This window comes from Salvelinus namaycush, chromosome 27, assembly GCF_016432855.1.
Source record: "Salvelinus namaycush isolate Seneca chromosome 27, SaNama_1.0, whole genome shotgun sequence".
In the NCBI taxonomy this organism is placed as follows: domain Eukaryota; kingdom Metazoa; phylum Chordata; class Actinopteri; order Salmoniformes; family Salmonidae; genus Salvelinus; species Salvelinus namaycush.
In genome coordinates this window covers 33031773-33055188 of record NC_052333.1, presented here as the reverse complement: position 1 = coordinate 33055188, position 23416 = coordinate 33031773, and the positions used below count along the sequence as shown (strand labels likewise).

General features: G+C 42.8%; 2 protein-coding genes across 7 annotated transcripts in view; both read right to left on the bottom strand.

Annotated features, from left to right (window-relative positions):
- Window positions 1-9072: 9072 nt before the first annotated feature.
- On the bottom strand, window positions 9073-9771 carry LOC120022182 (claudin-7-like). Its single transcript, XM_038966062.1, has one exon. The coding sequence runs from the start codon at window positions 9769-9771 to the stop codon at window positions 9073-9075; it is 699 nt and encodes a 232-aa protein (XP_038821990.1).
- A 2495-nt stretch (window positions 9772-12266) lies between these two features.
- ago4 (argonaute RISC component 4) overlaps window positions 12267-23416 on the bottom strand; it is a 41644-nt gene continuing 30494 nt past the window's right edge. For all 6 annotated transcript variants that reach the window (XM_038966030.1, XM_038966032.1, XM_038966033.1 and 3 more), the window contains exons 12-17: window positions 23031-23215; window positions 22742-22901; window positions 22070-22385; window positions 16859-16993; window positions 16057-16358; window positions 12267-15755 (exon numbers count right to left, since the gene is read on the bottom strand). In XM_038966030.1, coding sequence (XP_038821958.1) covers window positions 15647-15755; window positions 16057-16358; window positions 16859-16993; window positions 22070-22385; window positions 22742-22901; window positions 23031-23215 — 1207 coding nt within the window. In that variant the 3' untranslated portion in view covers window positions 12267-15646. The remainder of the gene's footprint in view (window positions 15756-16056; window positions 16359-16858; window positions 16994-22069; window positions 22386-22741; window positions 22902-23030; window positions 23216-23416) is intronic.

Genomic DNA, 23416 nt, shown 5'->3' with positions numbered 1-23416 from the left:
TCATGCCTTTAGAAGCTTCTGATAGGCTAATTGAGTCAATTGGAGGTATGCCTGGGATATATTTCAAGGCCTACCTTCAAACTCAGTGCCTCTTTGCTTGACATCATGGGAAAATCAAAAGAAATCAGTCAAGACCTCAGAATTTTTTTTGTAGACGTCCACAAGTCTGGTTCATCCTTGGGAGCAATTTCCAAACGCCTGAAGGTACCACGTTCATCTGTACAAACAATAGTACGCAAGTATAAACACCATGGGACCACGTAGCCGCCATACCGCTCAGGAAGGAGACGCGTTCTGTCTCCTAGAGATGAACGTACTTTGGTGCGAAAAGTGCAAATCAATCCCAGAACAACAGCAAACGACCTTGTGAAGATGCTGGAGGAAACGGGTACAAAAGTATCTATATCCACAGTAAAATGAGTCCTATATCGACATAACCCGAAAGGCCGCTCAGCAAGGAAGAAGCCATTGCTCCAAAACCGCCATAAAAAAGCCAGACTACGGTTTGCAACTTTACATGGGGACAAAGATACTTTTGTCCTCTGATCTGATGAAACAAAAATATAACCATTGTTATGTTTTGAGGAAAAAGGGGGAGGCTTGCAAGCCGTAGAACATCTTCCCAACCGTGAAGCACGGGAGTGGCAGCATCATGTTGTGGGGGTGCTTTGCTGCAGGAGGGCCTGGTGCACTTCACAAAATTGATGGCATCATAAGGAAGGAAAATTATGTGGCTATATATTGAAGCAACATCTCAAGACATCAGTCAGGAAGTTAAAGCTTGGTCGCAAATGGGTCTTCCAAATGGACAATGACCCCATGCATACTTCAAAAGGACAAAGTCAAGGTATTGGAGTGGCCACCACAAAGCCCTGACCTCAATCCTATAGAAAATCTGTGGGCAGAACTGAAAAAGCGTGTGCGAGCAAGGAGGCCTGCAAACCTGACTCAGTTACACCAGCTCTGTCAGGAGGAACTGGCCAAAATTCACCCAACTTATTGTGGGAAGCTTGTGGAAGGCTACCCAAAACAATTTAAAGGAAATGCTACCAAATACTAATTGAGTGTATGTAAACTTCTGACCCACTGGGAATGTGATGAAAGAAATAAAAGCTGAAATAAATAATTCTCTACTATTATTCTAAAAATAAAGTGGTGATCCTAACTGACCTAAGGGAATTTTTACTCGGATTAAATGTCAGGAATTGTGAAAAACTGAGTTTAAATGTATTTGGCTAAGGTGTATGTAAACTTCCGACTTCAACTGTATATAAGAGGGATCTAATATTGTATTTTCCAGTTTAGTTCTCAGAGAACATATGTCTTTATAAATATCTTCCTCAAAATGTCACATTTTCGTTACCTGAGAACAAACTAGCAAACCCCGTCTCCCACTCCTTAAGTACCCGTGTAATATCAGAATTCAGCCCCCCCCCCCCCCTGCGCTTCCATTGGAATTTTCTTATGTCCTATTACTGACCATAGATGCCTTAACTCATCATTCCAATACGGCTTGTTCGGCTTGTATTCTTTATTCACATTTTTCAGAATATATAATATCACAAAATCTAAATCAAATGTTGTTTCTTGGCATCTTTCCAGAGTTTCGATGAGTTCCACTGGAGTTCTACATGCCATTTCAGAACATAGAAAGTCATTTGGGACATTTCTTTTCTTACATTTAGGCCTATGCGGGGTATGTATATTTTGCCCGGTGTGATGCACAGCGATACCTGGTTGAGAAAGTTCGTGGCCAACAGAAAATATCATAAATAAAAGAGAGTGTTCAGGAAGTCTACTTTTTTCTCCAATTAAGTCAAAACATCCGCATTCTTCAACCATCTGTATAGGAGATAACACCTTAAATTCCAAACAAGTTTCTATTCTAGACAGTCGTATAGTCCACCACAGCTTTTCCTTTGCCAGATATGGATGTAAAGTTGTCGCTTAAAGGGTCATATCCTTCCATTAATGATACACATTTTAGAGTCACAAAGGAATTATTTTAGAGTCACAAAGGAATTCAACCCATGATGGACTATCATCAATATCATTTATATAGTCATCTAACCTCCCAATTCAACTGTTAAGATCCCCACATATGTAAATAGCATCTGCTTCTGTATATAGGTATACTTGACTTAACAAATGACTATATAAATGACTATCTCTACCCCATGTGGACTGTTCAGGTGACAAATAGCATGAAAACACAACAAAACAATCTAACTCCCTATGTTCAAAGCGCAAACCAATAATTCCTTCTATGACTTTATCAATAATTTACATTTTATATGCTTTCATCATATCAGAATTTACACATATTCCCTTTCACGTGTATGTTCCTGCTGTGTCCATACCATACATACCCTTCAATATCAATAGTTTCTTGCCGACGCAAATGCTTTTCATTTATTGAAATAATGTCTGGGTTTAAGGATTTTAGTATTATTATTCGTAATTTATTGTTCAGTGTAGTCCATCCGTTAACATTCCAATGTGCGATTGAAATCGAATCTCGTAGGGGATGGGAAGCCCCTCGGTATGTAGTAGGTCTGTCCACCCCTTGTCCGTGTTGTCCTTCTGGTTGATCTCGTTTCATGACCCGTCCGCTTCCTGTGACAAAATAGTAATTTCCTCCTGGTATTTCTCTCAGCAGCGTCTTGACGTTCAGTTCTATAAGGCGATCAGTGTGGGACTTGGCTGATCGAAGGAAGACTTTATTATAATCAGGATGGTCTCGCAGCTTTTGTTTTTTCCATAACAGAGCCACTTTCTCCTCCACAGACCGACACTCCACCTCCAACCCGGGACGTTTACCTCTCTCCCTCTTCCTCTCAACTGCAATCACCTCTGTTTCTCAGCCAAGGCCTACCGATATCAACTGGTTCACTTTGGAGATTATGTCCTTGTTTTCATCAACTGTCAGTCCTGACACTATTATAGACACGTCTGGGTCGAACTTTGTTGTTTTGGCAGCGCCTATTCTCCCAGATTCTAGGAATTCTACACGGGTCTCCAGACTAGAGGTCGACCGATTAATCGAAATGGCCGATTTAATTAGGGGCGATTTCAGTTTTCATAACAATCGGTAATCTGTATTTTTGGACACCGATTTTTTTACACCTTTATTTAACTAGGCAAGTCAGTTAAGAACACATTCTTGTTTTCAATGACGGCCTAGGAACGGTGGGTTAACTGCCTTGTTCAGGGGCAGAACGACAGATTTTTACCTTGTCAGCTCGGGGATTCGTTTTTGCAACCTTCCGGTTACTAGTCCAACGCTCTAACCACCTGCCTTACATTGCACTCCACGAGGAGCCTGGTGGCAGGCTGACTACCTGTTACGCGAGTGCAGCAAGAAGCCAAGGTAAGTTGCTAGCTAGCATTAAACTTATCTTATAAAAAACAATCAATCTTAACATAATCACTAGTTAACTACACATGGTTGATGATATTACTAGTTTATCTAGCTTGTCCTGCGTTGCATATAATCGATGCGGTGCCCGTTAATTTCTCATTGAATCACAGCCTACTTCGACAAACGGGTGATGATTTAACAAACGCATTTGCGAAAAAAGCACTGTCGTTGCACCAATTTACCTAACCATAAACATCAATGCCTTTCTTTAAAATCAATACACAAGTATATATTTTTAAACCTGCATATTTAGTTAATATTGCCTGGTATATGCAGCAGTTTGGGCCGCCTGGCTCATTGCGAACTGTGTGAAGTCCATTTATTCCTAGCAAAGGCCGTAATTAATTTGCCAGAATTGTACATAATTATGACATAACATTGAAGGTTGTACAATGTAACAGGAATATTTAGACTGATGGATGCCATCCGTTAGATAAAATACGGAATGGTTCCGTATTTCACTGAAAGAATAAACGTTTTGTTTTCGAAATGATAGTTTCCGGATTCGACCATATTAATGACCAAAGGCTCGTAATTTCTGTGTGTTATTATTTTACAATTAAGTCTATGATTTGATAGAGCAGTCTGACTGAGCGATGGTAGGCACCAGCAGGCTCGTAAGCATTCATTCAAACAGCACTTTCGTGCGTTTTGCCAGCAGCTCTTCGCAATGCTTCAAGCTTTGAGCTGTTTATGACTTCAAGCCTATCAACTCTCGAGATTAGGCTGGTGTAACCGATGTGAAATGACTAGCTAGTTAGTGGGGTGCGCGCTAATAGCGTTTCAAACGCCACTCGCTCTGAGACTTGGAGTAGTTGTTCCCCTTGCTCTGCATGGGTAACGCTGCTTCGAGGGTGGCTGTTGTCGATGTGTTCCTGGTTCGAGCCCAGGTAGGGGCGAGGAGAGGGACGGAAGCTATACTGTTACACTGGCAATACTAAAGTGCCTATAAGAACATCCAATAGTCAAAGGTATATGAAATAGAAATCGTATAGAGAGAAATAGTCCTATAATTCCTATAATAACTTCAACCTAAAACTTCTTACTTGGGAATATTGAAGACTCATGTTAAAAGGAACCACCAGCTTTCATATGTTCTCATGTTCTGAGCAAGGAACTTAAACGTTAGCTTTTTTACATGGCACATATTGCACTTTTACTTTCTTCTCCAACACTTTGTTTTTGCATTATTTAAACCAAATTGAACATGTTTCATTATTTATTTGAGGCTAAATTGATTTTATTGATGTATTATATTAAGTTAAAATAAGTGTTCATTCAGTATTGTTGTAATTGTCATTATTACAAATAAAATAAAATTAATCGGCCGATTAATCGGTATCGGCTTTTTTTGGGTCCTCCAATAATCGGTATCGGCGTTGAAAAATCATAATCGGTCGACCTCTACTCCAGACGTCCAACTTCAAGAGCTACTGTATGTGGTCATGTAGCTGCTTGTTATTATTCTCCAGTTGAGTCAGCAAAGCTGTATGATTATCCTGAATGGCTTTCTCCAAAGATGCACGTAAACTGTCAACTTTACTATTCATTCCTTTTTCAATACTCAACTTAATTTCGTCCATCTTCCTTTCCATTTTTGTTCCTAGACTCCGTATCTCCGTCATGAGATTAGCCATGCTATTGGCACTTTCTTACTTTGATAAATTCGGCTCCATGCTTTTCTCACCACTGAGTAGATTTCTACCGGAGTCCATGTGTTTTAGCGGTTAAGTGTTTCTGTTTTTGCTGGTCAAGGTAACGTTAGATAGCCCGCTAAATGTAATGTTATAGCTAGGCTAGCCAGATTACTCGCCAAACAATCCCCGACAAGTATGTCTATTGACTGTCTTTCACCCTCACCTGGGTTTCAGCTTTTTCATTTTTTATTAATTTGTAAACATTTCTAAAAACATAATTCCACTTTGACATTATGGGGTATTGTGTGGCACATGTTCGAATCACCGGCAATTGCAGCTGTGAGTCTTTCTGGGTAAGTCTCTAAGAGCTTTGCCCACCTAGATGACCATTATTCTTAATCAAATTATTCAAGCTCTGTCATGTTGGTTGTTGATCATTGCTACACAGCCATTTTCAAATCTTGCCATAGATTTTCAAGCCGATTTAAGTCAAAACTGTAACTAGGCCACTCATGAACATTCAATGTCGTCTTGGTAAGCAACTCCAGTGTATAATTGGCCTCGTGTTTTTGATAATTGTCCTGCTGAAAGGGGAGTTTGTCTCCCAGTGTCTGTTGGAAAGCAGACGGAACCAAGTTTTTCCTCTAGGATTTTGCATGTGCTTAGCTCTATTCCATTTATTTTTATTTAAAAAAAACTCTAGTCCTTGCCGATGACAAGTATACCCATAAAATGATGCAGCCAGCACCATGCTTGAAAATATGAAGAGTGGTACTCATTGATGTGTTGTTGGATTTGCCCCAAACATAACACTTTGAATTCAGGACAAAAAGTACATTCCTTTGCCACATTTTTTGCAGTATTACTTTTGTACCATATTGTAAACAGGATGCATATTTTTGAATATTTTTTATTCTGTACAGACATCCTTCTTCTCACTCTGTCATTTATGTTAGTATTGTGGAGTAACTACAATGTTGTTGATCCATCAAATTCTGTAACTGTTTTAAAATCACCATTGGCTTCATAGTGAAATCCTTGAGCAGTTTCTTTCCACACCAGCAACTGAGTTAGGAAGGACGCCTGTATCTTTGTAGTGACTGGGTGTATTGATACACCATCCAAAGTGTAGTTAATACTGTAACTGCACCATCTACCAATAGGTGCCCTTCTTTGCGAACCAATGGAAAACCCCTCTGGTCTTTGTGGTTGAATCTGTGTTTGAAATTCACTGCTTGACTGAGGGACCTTACAGATAATTGTACGTGTGGGTACAGAGATGGGGTAGTCATTTGAAAATCATGTTAAAATCCTATTGCACACAGAGTCCATGCAACTTATTGTGTCCTGTTAAGCACATGTTTACTCCAACTTATTTAGGCTTGCCATAACAAAAGGGTTGAATACTTTGATGCAAGACATTTCATTTTTTATTAATTTGTAAACATTTCTAAAAACATAATTCCACTTTGACATTATGGGGTATTGTGTGGCACAATCTCGATGTAATCAATTTAAAATTCAGGCTGTAACAACATGTGGAAAAGTCAAGGGTTGTGTATACTTTCTGAAGGCACTGTAATTACCCGCACTGAATTTAATAAACAAATGTAGTTATTCTGCATCCTCTTTCAGATACACTGTTTTAAAGTGTCCTTTTTCATTGAGTCCTAGTAAAATGAGAACTACAAGATGTTCGCAAGAGGACTACCCGGTGGATGTGATTCTCTACTTTTCAGACGGTCTACAGTAATGGGTTGAAGGGTAAAGGAACAGACTGGGTTCGGGTTGACTTAGACTTTGTCTTTGGATGTGTCTGATAGGAGCAGAGCACCTGGATGTGAACAAGGCAGAGGACCATGAGGTAGACAGAGCATGTTAGAATTGTCACAGAGCTCTGCTACAACAACAAAGACCAGGGCCTTATTCACAAAGCATCTCAGATAAAGGTCCTAGGAATCCTGATAAAAACTGTTTTTAAAACCCCCAAAAACCTCCCAGCTCAGAGTAGATTTTAAGAGGATTTTAAGACAATGCCCAGACAAACTCTCAGCTGGTAATCACGACAGTTTAAGGTACCGCAAAGGAAAGATAGTGATGACACCCATTGACATTGTTGCAAATGATGGGGGGGGACAATGGCAATGAGGCATCGCCAGCTGTGAACTGTATAGCACGCTTCAGACAACCACGGTGAATGTGACTGTACATGTTAATGTTGCAATGGGAAAACGTTTGATGTAATTTCACGTGACACAATCACTTCTCTTATCGCCTAATATATTGGCATGCATAACCTTTTTTTTTTTACCAATTCTGATGGTTGTTAAAAGCATCATTTGGACAATATTGCCGTTATATCAAAACACTCGTCACTCCCGTTTAAAAACGAATTCGCTTTGGCACAGTCGGCCTCAAGTCACTTGCCAATAATGTTGCATACAACTCGTGAAAGGTCTATAATTTTTATCGAACACAATCAAAGTTAACAGTCTTTAGATTCCTTCAAGTGCCCAATTTAGGCATATTTTTTTACAACGTGGTATTGCACTCCAAAGGGATAACTTGAAATAACAATGTAATTCAATAATCGAAATACATTTATTTCTTCACCTATTTGTTAAGTATTTAGGCATATCATGTGAAATAGGCCTCATGTGAAATCATTGGTAAAGCCACAAGAGATACTGTTGCATGTACTGTAGATCTAGATAATTTATGGATTGACGATATAGAATTAGAAAACACGATCAAATCCAAAGCAATTGCATGTGTCGCAGTAAACCGCTAACTCACTGCATTTTTTTGTTGTTGTTATTGATCAAGACACCTGCTGGTAACTTAACTGGTTAGGACAGCTCATGAGGTGTCCTAAATATCTGTCGACTAGGTGTGACTTATGACTAAAGAGGCTTCACGCATTGCTTTTATTTTTACCCATAAGAGAATGAGTAAAATGTCTATTCTCAGCACTTATGGCCAATTGTCTACTCTGAGATGCTTTGTGGATATTCTGAGCTAGAATAGTAGAACTTCTGACTAAGCGAAAATAAATTCAGTGGAAAAACAATGAATTTAAAAAATATATATATAACATTTTAACACATGTTCTTTCTCCAACTATCTGGTTTATTCAGGATGGCTGCCTTCTCCCCGTTCCTCAGCTCACACGGTTTGCCCTTGCTGCCCTGAAAGATACAATTAATTTGACAGGAATTCTTAACAGCCTATAGGAGGGCTAGATTGATCCATCACTAAGTGCAAAGGGAACCCTTTCTGTTTGGAGTTGTGCACAGCTGAACATTGAGAACATGACACCTTCAATATTCTGGGCAAACTACAAAACATCATCAGTTTGTCATGAACTAAAACATATGGAAGGAAAAAGTTCAAACTTATTAAAATACCCTTGGAATAATCCGTTTATTCTTTTACAATTTTGACTTATTCAAACTCAATGACGTAGTGCCGAGACTGACTTATTTCACAGATTTAATAGTCATCTGAGAAGAATTGTGAAAGAAAGATATCACTCCAATCTTCACGCCACAAGTCACAAAACCATAATATCTTAAAGATGTTTGTGGGGATTGATGTCGTGTCTTCCAGGCAGAGTATTGTGATCTGTCCATGCACTAATACCAAATATCACAGTGTAATAAATGTGTAATGAAGTCAATAAGCCAATACATGAGGCGGATAATGATAGGCATGATGGAAAGTCTCAAATATATATATATATACACACACACAAAATACATTTAGTTGAAAAAATACATTTGAAATAAATATTTACACTACATCAAAATGCATCACGGTAGAAGAACGTGAGAGAGCTGCAGAGTAGAGTTTCAAATCTAATGCTTCACATCTTCAAAACCTTCCAAGTCACAACACCTCCACTACAGTCACAGTTTTTCCTTCTCCAGCCTTCTACTTCCTCTTCTCGTTCTCAACCTTGCTTCTTCCCATACTCCAACCCGTTGACATTCTTCTTCACATCTTTTCTCTGGACTACACATATTCCTTTAAGGGCACGCTGTTGGAGGTGATAGGTTTCGGAGGATCAGGTGCGAGGGGGGAGGGGCGCGTGTTCGGAAAGCTCCGGCCCATGTATCCCCGGCGGTACTCCCGTCCTCCGCTCTCGATATGGGGGCAGGTGCTGCTCAGCACGGCCCCGCTGATCATCAGAATAACCGCAGATGCCCAGCCCAGGTAGATCGCCTGGCCCAGCTCTCGCTTGTACATGACAGGCACTTTGGGGTTGTAGAAGTCCTGGACCACCGTGTTGGCGGTCCAGGAGACGGGCACCAGCACGCACAGGCCCGTCAGGATGAATAGCACGCCGCCGGAGAGGGCGATGCCTGCCTTGGCGCGGCGGTCTTCGCCAGCGCACGTGGTGCATTTCATTCCACAGCAGGACACTGTGCAGGACAGCCAGCCCAGAAAAATTGCCACACACATGAGGGCACGAGCTGCCTGGAGGTCCGGGGGCAGAGCCAGAATGGAGTCGTAGGTCTTGCACTGCATGTGGCCCGTGGTCTGGTAGATGCAGTTCATCCAGATGCCCTCCCACTTGATCTCGGAGGTGAGGATGTTGCTGCCGATAAAGGCGGACACCTTCCACTGAGGCAAGGCCGTCACAGCGATGGCCATGACCCAACCTGTCACCGCGCAGGTGAAGCTGATCAGCTGCATGCCTGTGTTGACCATGGCGGCTGCTCTCGATGTCTTCTGACCACCCGAAACTGACCTTTACCCTTGTCGATGTCTTCTTTCTCACTTCAAGGCCCACTTCTTTGCTATACCTGCCCGCTTTGTCTGGGCCTTTCACAATCCTGAATTTGAGTCACTCACTGTCCTTTTCTGAAACTACTTTCCTTTCTCAAGCTTCTTATGTCTCCGTTTCTTTTCAACATCTGGTCAGATGTCTTCAATTTAGCTTTTTTTAATTATTATTATTTTTTTTACTTGAGGTTTTTCCCCCCCAGTGATCGGAGTGACAGGTGGTGGTAGAGGGAGAGAAGACTCAATTGCTTTCCTCCCTCTTTATCTATTGAACTGATGAATTATTTAAGAACCAATAACTGTGCAGCCACTTGTGGCAGCTCCCCTATTTTCGATTGATTGAGCTTCAGAAACGTCACCATCAGGCCCAGTGGGTTTGTGGGTAGGGTACAATTGGATGTCAGCAGCTCTGGCCCTGTAACCTCACACTAACACAAGCTGATTACAGGAAAAGTGTCTATTACCCCATAGGTTTGGTGTGGCCTTACCTAGATGGGTCATGCCAATAAAACCTGATACTCGATCAAGAGACGTCGCTGAAGATGTATGTTATCGCTGGAAGTCAAAAACAACTGATACAGTCCTATGAGCAAAAAGGTCCACAGAAGGTAAGCAAAAAGGCTGATGTCTTGATAAACCGCAAATAAGGCTTGGTCCAATAATGACCTTTGTCCAAGTGCATCCAAACTATGCCTCCAAATGCACCAAAGCTTGATGGTTGATGCAAAAAAGTTTCACCGCTACAGCTTAAATGGTGTTACGGTGTCTTGGAGAACAAAGCCTTGGAAAATGAAGCTGCAGACCTCAGCTGCCGCTGGCGCCTGCTGAAGTGTCTTCGTCACAATGGGCTCAGCCTGCCGAGGCCACTTCAGACTCAACGCAGTTTCAGCTTGCTGCCCCCCCCGCACACAAACCCAATTGGGTCAGTCCAATCCGGGTGTTAGGGTTGATAGTAGGCAAGACCACTTAGTCAGACTGCCAGGTAAGTGGAACAGTAAGTCCGTCCCTCCCATCTTCAGAACAACCTCAGTTTACTGTCAACCTGTGAGAGCAACACTGTGTGCCTGGAAAGAGAGAGAGAGGGAACGAGACAGTACAGGGGGAGGGAGAGAGAGTGGTATCTGTTGGTGGGTCAATTAACAAAGACAATCCAGAGGGCCTCTACAATGGGGCTTAAATGCTCTGCTTTGCTCTACGCGTCTCTAAAGGAGCATTTACAACTCTTCCTTTTGCTGCAACCCCCCCAGACAAAAAGCAGAGACGGCTAAAAAGGGGGCTAGGTGGAGTGAATGTTGTGTGAGCAGAATGAACCGGACTACAAAGCTGAACACCCACATGAGAAATACAGGTCAGGTGTAAGCATTCACTTTCCATCAAAGGAAATGGAGCAGTGGTGTTACCTAAACAAGTACTATTAAAATGTACTCAAACGTTTAATTTATAAAATGTATAAATTGAGGTAGTTTGATTCTTTCACTCTTGGATAAACTGTCTATGGTCACAAATAACTGGTCTTGCATATCATTGGCGGATATCCCACTTTATGGATTATATCAATGGATTTACAATTTACTGCTGACTTCAGTTACAGGTGTAACTGTGTATACTGGCCAATAGCCCAACTGTGATAGAGAACAAATAATTTTTATTTCTGCTCACTACATCATTGAACCTTGGTGTGCCTATGTTGATGAATTAAATATGGCAACCAGATCCGCGGTTTGAGTTTCCTTTCTTGTGTGAGTAGGACCTCTCCTTGACAACGGTGGTCATGACAACAGCACAGGACATAGGAAATGGAAGGAGGGGTAATGATACAATGAGAGCAGAGGAGAGAGGAGCACAAGCAATGGATAGCTGTCTATTGTGAATGAGACATGTTAACCTGTGGTACTGCATATGATGAATACCACAGCGTAAGAAATCCACTGGAATCATTAGCACACACGAAAGTCAAAAGAAATGATTGACAAATATATTGCCAGGTTTTCATTGATTTAAGATGGACATCCCTGAGTGTATTCATCTCTGAAATAGATCAGCTGACCACATTACTTATTGTCCAAGTCAACAAATGCTGTCAAGTACCCTAGAGACTTCAGATTTTAATTTGATCTTTGGAACATGATACAGTGGCATTGTCAAAGAGACAGCTTCTTATCTTTGGTTATCCTAAACTGTGAATAGGGAGGGTTTTTTCCAGGAGTCCCATCTCCTCTGCTATTTGTCAGCCAATGAGCTGATAACAGACCTGCCCTGCTCAGAGAAAACGATGCCATCTACTGGCCTATGCATGTAATCACTCAACACATTTATTAGTAAGAATATATTAGAAAATGGAATAGAAGACTAGCGTTTTCCCTTTGTGTCATGTGTGGTGTTGGGATAAAAATAAGGAATAAAGAGGGGAAACACCAGCGTATGATATAGGCATAAAATACCAATTTATTACTTTGCACAATAACAAATATTCCCTGCAGGCAAAAAAAAAAAAGTTTAAACATGTCACATAGCAATACAGCGAGTGATTGGGCACCCTTGTGGGAGGGGCCTGAGGAAGCCCCACCCCTCCCCAGCAGGTCAGACAGGGAACTGTTCTATTGCTGTTGGACAGTCACACAGCTCATACCACTAGCAGAAAACAGCAGAGCTACACACCAGAATAAAGAACTAAAAAAATGTAATTACACTTACAATGTCAAATAACAAATCTGTAGATATATCAAAGAGGAATTAAAAAATAAATCATGCTCTCTTTCAAACGGGGCACAGAAAGAATGGATCGTTAAAAAGGTTAAAAAGAGGTATTCCTGTGGCCGTGGACGCCTTGGGCCGAGGCCCCCCACAGAGAGGAAGTGCGCTTGTGTGGGTGGCCAGCAGGGTGGCGCCACGAGACAGGGGAGCCCCGAGAGGCGTGGCAGGGGCACAAACCAGGAAGTGGAGGCCTAAATGGACGCTACACTGGGGCCTGTGAGGGGGCGAGGGGTCAAGTCTTTACCGGGCCCACGTTTGAAGAAAGTACCTCGTTTGTCTTCGGGTCACGACGCAAAGGCTCGAACGCTCAACCTCCAGTGGCCTGTGCCTCCGTTTTTTTACTGACATTTGTGTAGGAATCTTTCAAATACATCTTGAAGAGACTGGACAATATTGCTAGCCTAAAACAGTCTCACTAAATTCATAAACATTTACCCAATTTTTCTTCTCCTTCTGTCTCTTGATATTAAAGATTTTTTTTTTTTTTTTAGGGACAGTACTCTGGCATGCAGGTGAGAAAAGTCTAAATGTTTTTACCTGTTTCTCTTTTTTCTCAGAGCCTAAAGAGCTATTCCACCGAATGCACATTCCCACTGATTGATACAGGCAAAAAAAACAAGTTACATAAACACAAACGGCAACAGAGAGCAGACCAACAGCCAAGTCGACAAGAAGAATTATACATTTTTCCTCATTCGAAAACTGGATTTAGAGTTAATATTGCTTTGCAATGATAATATGTTCAAAACTGAGTCGTCATCACCGCCTTTTGGATCCCCTGCTAGGGGACCACCCCCCTATCCTGCACACTCCTCCAGTCTGGTCACACCCACAGAGGGCCACAGACTACAACACCAGGCTGATGTTTACAACACCAGGCTCTCTTGCAGCCCCCTTGCCCCGTAGGAAAACTGTCTTCAACAGCTCAGCCCCTCAAACGTATTGCATGCAATGCCTGGAACCCCACCATGCTTCACTCCCACAGGCCAGCGCCCAAGCCCTCGACAGGTAGGCGCTCAAACTCATTCATAGCAAACCTGCTGCTTTACGGATGGTTTATTACGAAAGGGTTTTTCGCTGAGCCGACCCCCCCTGACGAAGTGGGTGTGCCGCAGTCGACCTCCCCCCTCCCATCCTCACCGCGAGTGGCAGCGGCCTTGCACGACAATAACCTTAACCACGACTGGTTAAATAGGATCTTTAACCGTGGTCGTGACTGGTCAGGTGTTCTTAGGTCCATGGGCAGTGTTTATGCTTTATGTCAATTCATATCCGGTGTTCAAAACCTTAATAAAAAATATTAAAAAACGCCATAAGTTTAGACTTGAATAGATATACTTGTTCAAATACACACAAACCGTCATAGATACACATTATGAAGTTCTAAAAATTCTACTCATTGCCTATTGCATACTTCTTTTTACCACTCGCTCTGCCCCAGTTTCTTCCTAATGCCAGCTCTGATTGTCACCTTCCTTCCATTCAAACCGAAACCCCCTGCTGCCAACAGTACTCTTCTGCCTCCTGTTTTACCAGTCAGGGGTAACGGTGATGGCTCAACAGAGATCCTTCCTACTGGAGAACATGGCCAAAGCCTTCCCTACTACGTCACTGAGGAGCAGAAGGGAGCATAAACCGATACACCTTTGCCTCCCTCCACCGTAGGCCAGAATGCTACCAAAGTGTCCAAATCTAAACCCAGCCACTCTTACCCTGATCTCATAACTACACATCCAATTGCTGCCAGTCTGATAATTATCATAATCGTAGATAAGAACAACATCAAATATAACTACTAAGTCTGAACAACAGTTAAGATTAGCCACAAAACAATTTTATATTAAACTCTTACAAATTCTGCTTTTTGATTCTGATGTATAAATGCATAAAAAGGTAAGAGAGAGTGCCCTCTGTTGCTTGCCTAGCGTCCCGGGTCAGTGCAATGAATTGGCCGGTAGCAAAGGAGACCCCAAAAGTTAAGCGAATGGGTTTTCCGCCTCCGAACAATTCAGACGACTAGCGCCTTGCTAAAAAACCGTGCTCCGCCCCAACAATGTCATAACCATTCAGACAAACGGGTTTAAGGGATGATTCCCCTTCCTCACACGGGGCACCAAATAAGGCGGCTTAGCCCAATGTCGTAACCCCGCAAAAGCTCTCAACCATTCAATAGGTCCCAATGCCCAGTCAGTCACATGGGCTAAACCACGGTTGCTACTGCTACACATACACCCACCGGCCTCTGTGAAGCCTGTATTGTTCAATCTGTTCTATAGATGTAAATATTTATATATATATATATATATGTCATGTGTGAATATTTTAAAAAAAACATCAAATCTGAGGCATTTTACAGCAGTTTTCTTGATTTTCCCTTTACAATTCAGTGGCCTGCCATGAAACACACGTATATACACAAACACACACGCACACGCTCAAGCACTTAATTCTTCGCTAAATGGGAGAAGAGTAATGGGTATGGATACCCAGGTGACCTCGCTTGTAAAAGACTGAAGAAAAGGAGACAGTTAAAACACAATCATAAAAAGAAAAAAAAATATATATATCATTCTCAAAAGATCCTCTCCAAACCCCCCCCCCCCCCAACCCAAGAACTTGTGACAGATTTTCGCCCAAAGGGGCTTTGAGGTAAAAAGTAGACAGAGTCCTGCTTAGCTGGGAGAGCTAAGAGCTGCCACTGACAATTGGCGTCAGTCCACTCCATTGCTCAGTGTATCTTTTAAAAACAAAAGAGACATTCAAAAATAAACAACCCCTCCCTCCCCCCAAAAAATGTCTCAACTTGTGTTTTCTTGTGGTTTTCTCTGTGCATCGGAAACCCCAACGGTCTCCCGGGGCCTGATTGCTGGTAGAGGGCGGGTTCGATCGGGAACGCCGGATGTCGTTTTTCCAAAAAGGAAAATACTCCACTGGCACACTTCACTGGCTTCGAACCGTTTTGGTGCACATCAAGACGCAAGAGAAAGATAGAGAGACTGGCAAATAGAGAGAGAGGAGAGATAGAGGACAGAACTGCTCACAGGGCTCAGGCGAAATACATAGTGTGCTGAGTGTCATAGTGGATCTGGACTGCCTTGGCCAGGGCCAGGGGGTCCCGACCGTTACTCTGGCCCGACACGTGGCTGCCCTCCGCACTGCAGAACAGGACGAGAGAGACGGGTCAGATACATGACAACGTAAGAGAAAAAGAACAAAACCACTACTGTTGGGCTCCACCAACTGTAGTCATATTGAACATCATGTACCGTAATGTATTTGCCAAACAAAAATGGTATATTCAGTAAAAGCTAGACACACAATGTTGCAGATATAAATCGAACATATAGGGCAGCTAATACAGTCCATTCGTGTCTGTTCTGACTAAAATAACGTTTCCTGTTTATCTGTGATACCCCTCAGTATTCTGGCCATGTGCCTTGCCACATTCGTCATTACCTGTCGTGATCTTTGTCCACCAGGTGGTAGCGGGCGCGGAAGGCCACCAGCCGGGCGTAGTAGGCTGGCGCGGGGATGGAGACAGAGCGGGTGCAGCGGACGTAGGTGTGGCACAGCTGGTAAGTGAGCAGCTGGAGCTCGTCGGCCGTGAAGCAGTTGTCGTCCCACAGGACGTGGTAGTGGGAGGGCCGGCTGGTGCCCTGGATCCCAGCATGGCTGCACAGGTAGAAGTCAAACTCAGAGGGGTGGGTGATTGTGCTGTCCACCGTGGTTCCGGCTGGGACGTTGCCACTCTTTCCAACCTGTAGGGGGAGAGAGTTGTGATTACAGAAAGACATGCTGGAGTGCTAGTCGAAAAAGGGGCTATTGTTGCAACCCCTCTAACTTCAGCTGTGTCTAAATCATCAATCCAGTGAAATGCCAGCTCAGAGATTACGCCAAGGATATGTGGTTGGAGAGGTGCATTTAAAAAGTATTGGAACACTGCCACAGCCCTCGATGCCCTCCCTCATGAAGTACTGTTTGTAGACGTTGCCCCTAACCACAGATACAGGGTCAGAGATTTCATCCCCTTAATGGCTTACAGTTGGGTAATCTGATCCTATACCCACAGATAATTTAAACCTCTACATCAGGGGTGTCAAACTCAATTCCTGGAGGGCTGCGTGTCTTCACTCCTTCCATGTACTTGATAGATCATTTAAAAAGTTAAATTGCTTAGGAACTCCCATCAAAAACCACAGACACACAGCCCTCCAGGAACGGAGTTTGACACCCCTGCTCTACATGGGTCTCCACTCACCCTCTCGGTCTTGTCTGAGCAGAAGAGGCGGGTGTGGTGACGTTTCTGAACCACGATGTAGGTGATGCCCGGTCGGTAGTCCTCCTCTAAGCTGATACAGGCCTTCCTGATGGCAATCAGCTCTGGCCACGCCACCTACACACAGTCACACACAAAGATGGGGAAGAGATAAAAAAAAAAGTGAGCTTCACATTGCATGGAAAAATGCGTTGCTAATGATTCTCTGGTTGAGGCGAAGTCGGTGGTGTTTACACAGGCAGCCCAATTCTGATGTTTTGCCCAATTATTGGGAAAAGATTCAATTGGTCAAAAATATAACAAATCATTGCAAAATAACAACTACTTTGAGGGAAAATGGACTTACTATGATTGATATGTGGTTGTCTCAGCTAGCAATCTTAAGATGAATGCACTAATTGTAAGTCGCTTTGGATAGGAGTCTGCTAAATTACTAAAATGTAAGATCAGAATTGGGCTGCCTGTGTAAACGCAGCCAGATCCTATATCCAGGGCACTATGACAAATTAAAATATATTTTAAAAAATTGTCTCAAAGTTGTAGTGACAGGCTCCAATTAGAGAGGGAGGCCCGTCTGGATATACTTTTGAGTCTCTATTGCATCGTCAATGCCGATATCCAACACTGACAGGGTTTCGCTGGGGTGCAAGTATTTCGTCAGCAAAAATATTACAATATAGCTACAGTATGTCAAGGGGCAGGGCTCCAGACTGCGACCATTTAGTCACATTTCGTGACACTGACTTGGCGGTGCGAGTAAAGAAAAATGTATTGGTCGCATCATTACATGGTCACCTCATTCAAAAGTTTCAAAAAACGTCCTATTTGTTTGCTGGCTAAAACCGTGATTTGGTCAAACAGTTTTATTTATTTCACCTTTATTTAACCAGGTAGGCTAGTTGAGAACAAGTCCTCATTTACAACTGCGACCTGGCCAATATAAAGGAAAGCAGTGCGACACAAACAACAACACAGAGTTAGTTACACATGTAATAACAAACATACAGTCAATAACACAATAGAAAAAGTCTATATACAGTGTGTGCAAATGAGGTAAGATGAGGTAAGGCAATAAATAGGCCATAGTGGCAAAATAATTACAATTTGGCAATTAAACAACACTGGAGTGATAGATATGCAGAAGATGGATGTGCAAGTAGAGATACTGGGGTGAAAAAGGAGCAAAAAAAACAAAATAACAGTATGGGGATGAGGTAGTTGGATGGGCGTTTTACAGATGGGCTATGTACAGGTGCAGTGATCTGTGAGCTGCTCTGACAGCTGGTGCTTAAAGTTAGTGAGGGAGATATGAGTCTCTAGCTTCAGTGAATTTTGCTGGAGTGCGTGCTACGGGTGGGTGCTGCTATGGTGACCAGTGAGCTGAGATAAGGCGGGGCTTTACCTAAGACTTATTAGATGACCTGGAGCCAGTGGGTTAGGCGACGAATATGAAGCGAGGGCCAGCCAACGAGAGCGTACAGGTCGCAGTGGTGGGTAGTATATGGGGCTTTGGTGACAAAACAGATGGCACTAATAGACTGCATCCAATTTGCTGAGTAGAGTGTTGGAGGCTAATTTGTAAATGACTTCACCGAAGTCGAGGATCGGTAGGATAGTCAGTTTTACGAGGGTATGTTTGGCAGCACGAGTGAAGGATGCTTGGTTACGAAATAGGAAGCCGATTCTGGATTTAATTTTGGATTGGAGATGCTTATTGTGAGTCTGGAAGGAGAGTTTACAGTCTAACCAGACACCTAGGTATTTGTAGTTGTCCACATATTCTAAGTCAGAACCATCCAGAGTAGTGATGCTGGACGGGCAGGCAGCGATCGGTTGAAGAGCATACATTTAGTTTTACTTGCATTTAAGAGCAGTTGGAGGCCACGGAAGGAAAGTTATGGCATTGAAGAAACCAAGGCTGTTGAGTCTGCTGATAAGAATGTGGTGATTGAAAGAATCGAAAGCCTTGGCCAGGTCGATGAATACAGCTGCACAGTATTGTCAACTATCGATGGCGATTATGATATTGTTTAGGACCTTGAGCATGGCTGAGGTGCACCCATGACCAGCTCGGAAACCAGATTGCGGAAACCAAATTGCATAGCGGAGAAGGCACGGTGGGATTCGAAATGGTCGGTGATCTGTTAACTTGGTCAAACAGTAAAGTGCATTATCCTCACACCTCCTGTAATGAAAGTGTCTTCCCAGCCCTTAGGCCTGTTCCACTGGGGCTTGTTTCGCTGGGGCCTGCTGCTGTGATGAGCGAGTCACTCTCTCCCCGATGCATGCTCCAGGTGAGAAAAAGGTTTCTAGTTGTATAATATTTCAAAATCCAAATTGCGGGAAATACATGGCTTTGTAAGCAACTACCATTCTCAGCTTTCTGTGGATATATTTTGTTATCTCTTCATATTGAGCTCAATAGCAACAATACTGAATAAAAATAAAACAACATGTAAAGTGTTGGTCCCATGTTTCATGAGCTGAAATAAAAGATCACAGAAATGTTCTATATGCAAAAAGCTTTTTTTTATTTTTATAAACACATTTGTTTCCATAACTTTTAGTGAGCATTTCTTCTTTGCCAAGATAATCCATCAACCTGACTCGTCAAGAAGCAGATAAAACAGAATGATCATTACACAGGTGCACCTTGTGCTGGTGACAAAAGGCCACTAAAATGTGCAGTTTTGTCACACAACAATGCCACAGATGTCTATAGTTGAGGGAGTGTGCAATTGGTACGCTGACTGCAGGAATGTCCACCAGAGCTGTTGCCAAAGAATTTATTGCTCATTTCTCTACCAAAAACCACCTCCAAAGTCGTTTTAGAGAATTTGGCAGTACGTCCAACCGGCATCAACAGCAGACCACGTGTAACCACGCCAGCCCAGTATCTCCACATCCGGCTTATTCACCTGCGGGATCATCGGAGACCAGCCACCCAGACAGCTGATGAAAATGAGTAGTAGTTCTGTTGGCTCCCCAGTGGGTGGCCCCGGCTCCCAAGTGGGTGGGGCCTATGCCCTCCCAGGCCCACCGATGGCTGCGCCCCTGCCCAGTCGTGAAATCTATCGATTAGGCCCCAATTTATTTATTTAAATTGACAGATTTACTTATATGAACTGTAACTATGAACTGCAAACAAACACTCAAACTGGACAGTTTAATCTCAATCTCTTCATTCAAATAATTAATCATGGACACTCTTACTGACAGTTGTGGCTGCTTTGTGTGATGTATTGTTGTCTCTACCTTCTTGCCCTTTGTGCTGTTGTCTGTGCCCAATGTTTGTACCATGTTTTGTGCTGCTACCATGTTGTTGTCATATTGTGTTGCTACCATGTTGTTGTTGTGTTGCTACCATGCTGTGTTGTCTTAGGTCTCGCTTTAGGTAGGGTTGTCTCTCGCCGTGATGTGTGTTTTGTCCTATATTTATATTGTACTTATTTATTTTAATCCCTGGCCCCCGTCCCCGCAGGAGGCCTTTTGGTAGGCCGTCATTGTAAATAAGAATTTGTTCTTAACTGACTTGCCTAGTTAAACAAAGGTTAAATAAAATAAACTCAGTAAAGTGGTTTAAATTGTTGCATGTTGCGTTTATATTTTATTTCAGTATATTTTACAACCAATATATTTCATATGGCTTCAACCCTCTAGAGTCTAAGCCCTGTGTAAGCCAGGGGGGTGGGGGGACTAAGCTAACATATGGAATTGTTATAACGGTCACAGCAAGGATAATTTACCTATTTGATTTTACATTTTAAGACCCCTTAAGGTATATTTACAAAAAAACATCTTTACACAAATGATTTGATGAAACATTGAATTTGGCCTTACTGTTATTAGCCCACAGAAACGTACTGAATAAAATATTCACTAAACAAAACATTTCGTTTTTCTGGAGTGTCTGTCCTTTATCTTGTTAAGACGGATTCTTCGGGATGTCTCATGGTCTGACAAACACCGCTGTTGCTCTGCCAGCTTTCACCGCAGATGCGGAAGGGCGACATTGGTGGATGCAGTAGATTGCGACACGTCCAATGAAAAAAATTAAAATAATAATGTTCTCTCTAGATTAAACAGACAGATTTGATGGGGAAGCGTGTGAAAAACACATCGGCCATTTTGAGTGCATAGGGTTACAGGCTACAACTGCAACGTTTTTTAGGACATTCAATTGGCTGTTTAATAGATTAATACATGACTACTAGCAGTGAGTATTATATGTAGTGTTAGCGATCTAGCTCATGTGTTCTGAGTTCTCACTTCCTTGTGGTGAATTAGACCCCTATGATATTAGTGCACAAAGATTTTATGCAAATTCATCTCTATTGCACAACAAAATTGAGAAGGCTTATTTCAAAAGAAAAAATATAACAATACCCTATTGGTCACAATACATGACAATCACTGGATTAGGTTGCACATCGAATGATCTTGAATCATGCATTTCTGCTTGGACGTGTTCGATGAAACTACTTACTTCTCGAATAGCCTTCCATCTCAGAAATCTACGACACAATCTGAAGCACTGCGAATGACTTCAGGTGATACGTTTTTTTTTTAAGTATAATCTATTGTGTGACGCTGCGGGAAAAAAAATTGGTGCAACTAAATCACGGGCTGGTGCCACCAACTGAAAAAAAATTCATCTGGAGCCCAGTCAAGGGGTGTGATTTTTTTTATCTGCTGCTGAGTAATGTGTTCTTCTGCCAATGTTATGCAGAAACATATGTTGGTAGGACAAGGCCATGTATGTTCGTGCACATGGAAGTCAGTGATTTAGGTGACTAAAATGGCCCATTGTTTTCATAATTTTGATAACTAGACAAAATCATTGTTCAAATGCCAAAAATATGACCTCATTATATTTTAGTCAAAATAACAAAAACTAGACTACATAAAGTAAAAAAGCGGTGTGAAAATGAACAGTGGCCCCACCCCGCACCTTCTAAACACTTTGAGTACCGATAGCATATGTTACCCTTTACACCACGTCAGGTATTGCAAAAGGGCTGCGAATTAAAGCCTTATTTAATCAGAAATTTCAACAAAGAATAACTGCTCAAAGGGTTAACCAGCCACCAACTCAATATAAGACGCCATTTTGTAATGTAATTCAATGGTCAATTCAGTACAAGGAGACAGAACTGAACCTAAAGAACCGAAATGACACACCCTCCCAGTTACCTGTTTCATTTGGCCCTCGGACACGCCGCCTCGGTAGTAGATGATGCGTGTGGGCTTGAAGCGCGTGGACTTGTAGAACTGGATGAGCAGCTCGCGCACCATGTTGGTCAGGTCCTGGATGACCTCCTGGCTGTACAGCTGCTCCTGGGACAGGTCCTGGCGCGACGTCTGCACGCGCACCGTGGCACAGTAGCGGCTGGGGTGGCCGTCCATGCTGCCCACCACCGCCGCGATGGAGGGCTTCTTGCCGTCGCCGGCTGGAGGGTGAGTGACGTCTGCCCCCAGGAAGATGACGGGTTGCTGGAACACAGAGGGTCTGGGGAGAAGCGGTTTACATTTTTTTTTTAAAGGCAGAGATGGCAAATAAAATAAACGTACAGAGTTTATGGCGCGTGTGTGTACGTGTGTTGCTTTGCTCTCAGAGAAGAGGTATAGGTCTTTGACACAATACATTTGATTGACATGTCATGAGGTAATTGTATGTTGTGTGGGTGTATAGTGCCTTCATTGATGACAAAGCAGTGGTTTTTTTTATTCCCAGTTTTACTGCATCTGTGTTGCCTGCAGGCAATTTCGTCAAAGCCATGAATGCTCGGAAGACCATCGTGAGAACATCTGTGAGGGTCAACAGTGAGGGTCAACCTGAGTTAATGAGTGAGTGTGTGTTGTCACCTCTGATGGGGCACCAGGACGTTGTTGATGCCCCCCAGCTTGGCGTTGATCTTGAGGCAGAGGTTGGAGAGGGTCTGGGGGGATGTCTTCACCACATTCTTCACCTGGACACACTGAGTGGCCATGCCCAGGAGAGTGTCTCCTACCCGCTTCACCTCCGCTGTGGTACCAGGGACACAGAATAATAATGTAGAGCTAATATTCTCAAATGAAAAGTGAAAAGAGTAGTTAGTTTGCCCTTTTAACAAAATAGATTTCCCAAACAAAGAGGTATGAAAATGATTCTTACCGTAAACAGGGGTTTTGCCGGGCAGGATGACCACGATGAGCTGCAGTCCCACATAGGACAGCTTGAGGTGTTTGAACATGGGTTCCACGCTGTCCGCTCCCTGGGCGTATTTACAGAAACACGGCTGGCCCTGGATGGGCATACCGGCGTCCTTCGAGATCTTCCTCAGCTGGTCTGTGAAGCTCCTAGAAAACCCATGAACAAACCTTTAGGGACTGTAGTCTAGAGAAAGAAAAGTGCATTCAAACTGTTGAACATTAAGTTAATGTTGTGGTCCAAATCCTAACTTAAGATACATTTGCTCAACTAGTTTGCGTACATCATCGAGAGATGTGAATCATTTTTGAGATAAGCCCACAGATCTCAAGTTTGGATTTGGCCCTAAA